The 1,597-nt window shown below is 62.1% G+C and overlaps 1 protein-coding gene across 1 annotated transcript in view; it reads left to right on the top strand.

The window, feature by feature from the left end:
* Positions 1-1,597, top strand: part of CSK (c-src tyrosine kinase) — a 4,591-nt gene that overhangs the window by 2,571 nt on the left and 423 nt on the right. Inside the window, exons 5-10 of the mRNA XM_010150682.1 lie at positions 4-91; positions 236-335; positions 485-575; positions 806-879; positions 993-1,188; positions 1,409-1,584. Of these exons, the coding sequence (XP_010148984.1) occupies positions 4-91; positions 236-335; positions 485-575; positions 806-879; positions 993-1,188; positions 1,409-1,584 (725 nt within the window). The remainder of the gene's footprint in view (positions 1-3; positions 92-235; positions 336-484; positions 576-805; positions 880-992; positions 1,189-1,408; positions 1,585-1,597) is intronic.

The following is a 1,597-nucleotide window of genomic DNA, read 5'->3' as shown; positions in this document are numbered from 1 at the left end:
CCCTTTACCATCCCCGTCCCCACAGGTGGCTGGGCCCTCAACATGAAGGACCTCAAGTTGTTGCAGATCATTGGCAAAGGGGAATTTGGAGGTGAGCCCCCCATGTCCCCAACGCAGTGGTAGCCCTAAATGAGGGTGGGGAGCTTTCCTGCAGCCCCCTCAGGGGGATGGTGGGGCCCCCGGGAGGCTGGGATGCTTCCCAGTGCCTCCCGTGCCTGTCTCTCCTGGCCTGCAGACGTGATGCTGGGGGATTACCGGGGCAACAAAGTCGCCGTGAAGTGCATTAAAAACGATGCCACAGCGCAAGCCTTTCTGGCAGAGGCGTCCGTGATGACGTGAGTGGTACTGGAGGGGGGGGACAGTGGGAGGGAGGGGGCACCTCTGTCTGAACAAGCAGAGGCAGGTGGTCCCTGATGCCCTGCGGGGACCGTGGGCACCCCTCTTCTCCCCAAACCCCTGCCCTGACCCCTCCCACGCTGCGCAGGCAGCTCCGACACAGCAACCTGGTGCAGCTCCTGGGGGTGATCGTGGAGGAGAAGAGTGGCCTTTACATCGTCACTGAGTACATGGCCAAGGTGAGACCCCCCATCCCGGGCACCTGCCCTCTTGCTCTGCCCCCTTTCCCCCCCTCCAGACCCAGCTGGGTCATCCCAACATGGGTGACATCTCCCTGGGACCACCGGGATGTTTAGGGGTGGCATCGCTGGCTCCAAGGGAGGGATGTCGTCCCAGGGTGCTGCCCCACACGGGATGGGGTAGTGAGTGGGACGCTGGCCCTGATGGCACCCTCTCTCCATCCCTCCAGGGCAGCCTAGTAGACTACCTGCGGTCGCGTGGGCGGTCGGTCCTGGGCGCAGACTGCTTGCTGAAGTTCTCCCTGTAAGTACGACAGTGAGGCACCGCGGGTTGGCCGTGCTCGCTGCCCTGCCCTGCCCCCACCGGCCTTTTTGGGGCCACCTTGCTGACCCCCTTCTCCCTCTGGCCCCAACCAGAGATGTCTGTGAAGCCATGGAGTACCTGGAAGCCAACAACTTTGTCCACCGGGACTTGGCAGCGAGGAACGTCCTGGTCTCCGAGGACAACATCGCCAAGGTCAGCGATTTCGGGCTGACCAAGGAAGCCTCCTCCACGCAGGACACGGGGAAGCTGCCGGTGAAGTGGACGGCACCAGAAGCACTTAGAGAAAAGGTGGGTGAGTGGAGCTGGAGGTGGGTCCCAGGCGGTGAGGATGTGCTGGAGGCTGGAGGAAGGGGGTACATCTCGGGCTGTCCCGGATTTTTCCCTAGTGCTTGAGCTTCAGTTCTTGCTGTCTGACCCCCAAAACCAGCTTCCCTGAGGGTGGGGAAGATCTGCAGCCCCCTCATCCCTGCCTGACCCCACTCAGGGGGATTTTCTCCCTTCCCTCCAGAAATTCTCCACCAAGTCAGACGTGTGGAGCTTTGGGATCCTCCTCTGGGAAATCTACTCCTTCGGGCGAGTGCCTTATCCGAGAATCGTAAGTGAGGACCACCCCTTCCCCTTGCTTCTGGGCTGTTTTTTTGGGGGTAGGGACCCCATGCCCCCCCCGCCGCATACTGCAACCCACCTCTGTACACCC

Source organism: Eurypyga helias, unplaced genomic scaffold, assembly GCF_000690775.1.
Source record: "Eurypyga helias isolate BGI_N326 unplaced genomic scaffold, ASM69077v1 scaffold26644, whole genome shotgun sequence".
Classification (NCBI taxonomy): Eukaryota; Metazoa; Chordata; class Aves; order Eurypygiformes; family Eurypygidae; genus Eurypyga; species Eurypyga helias.
The sequence above is the reverse complement of the archived record's forward strand: the minus strand, read 5'-3'. Positions and strand labels throughout refer to the sequence as shown.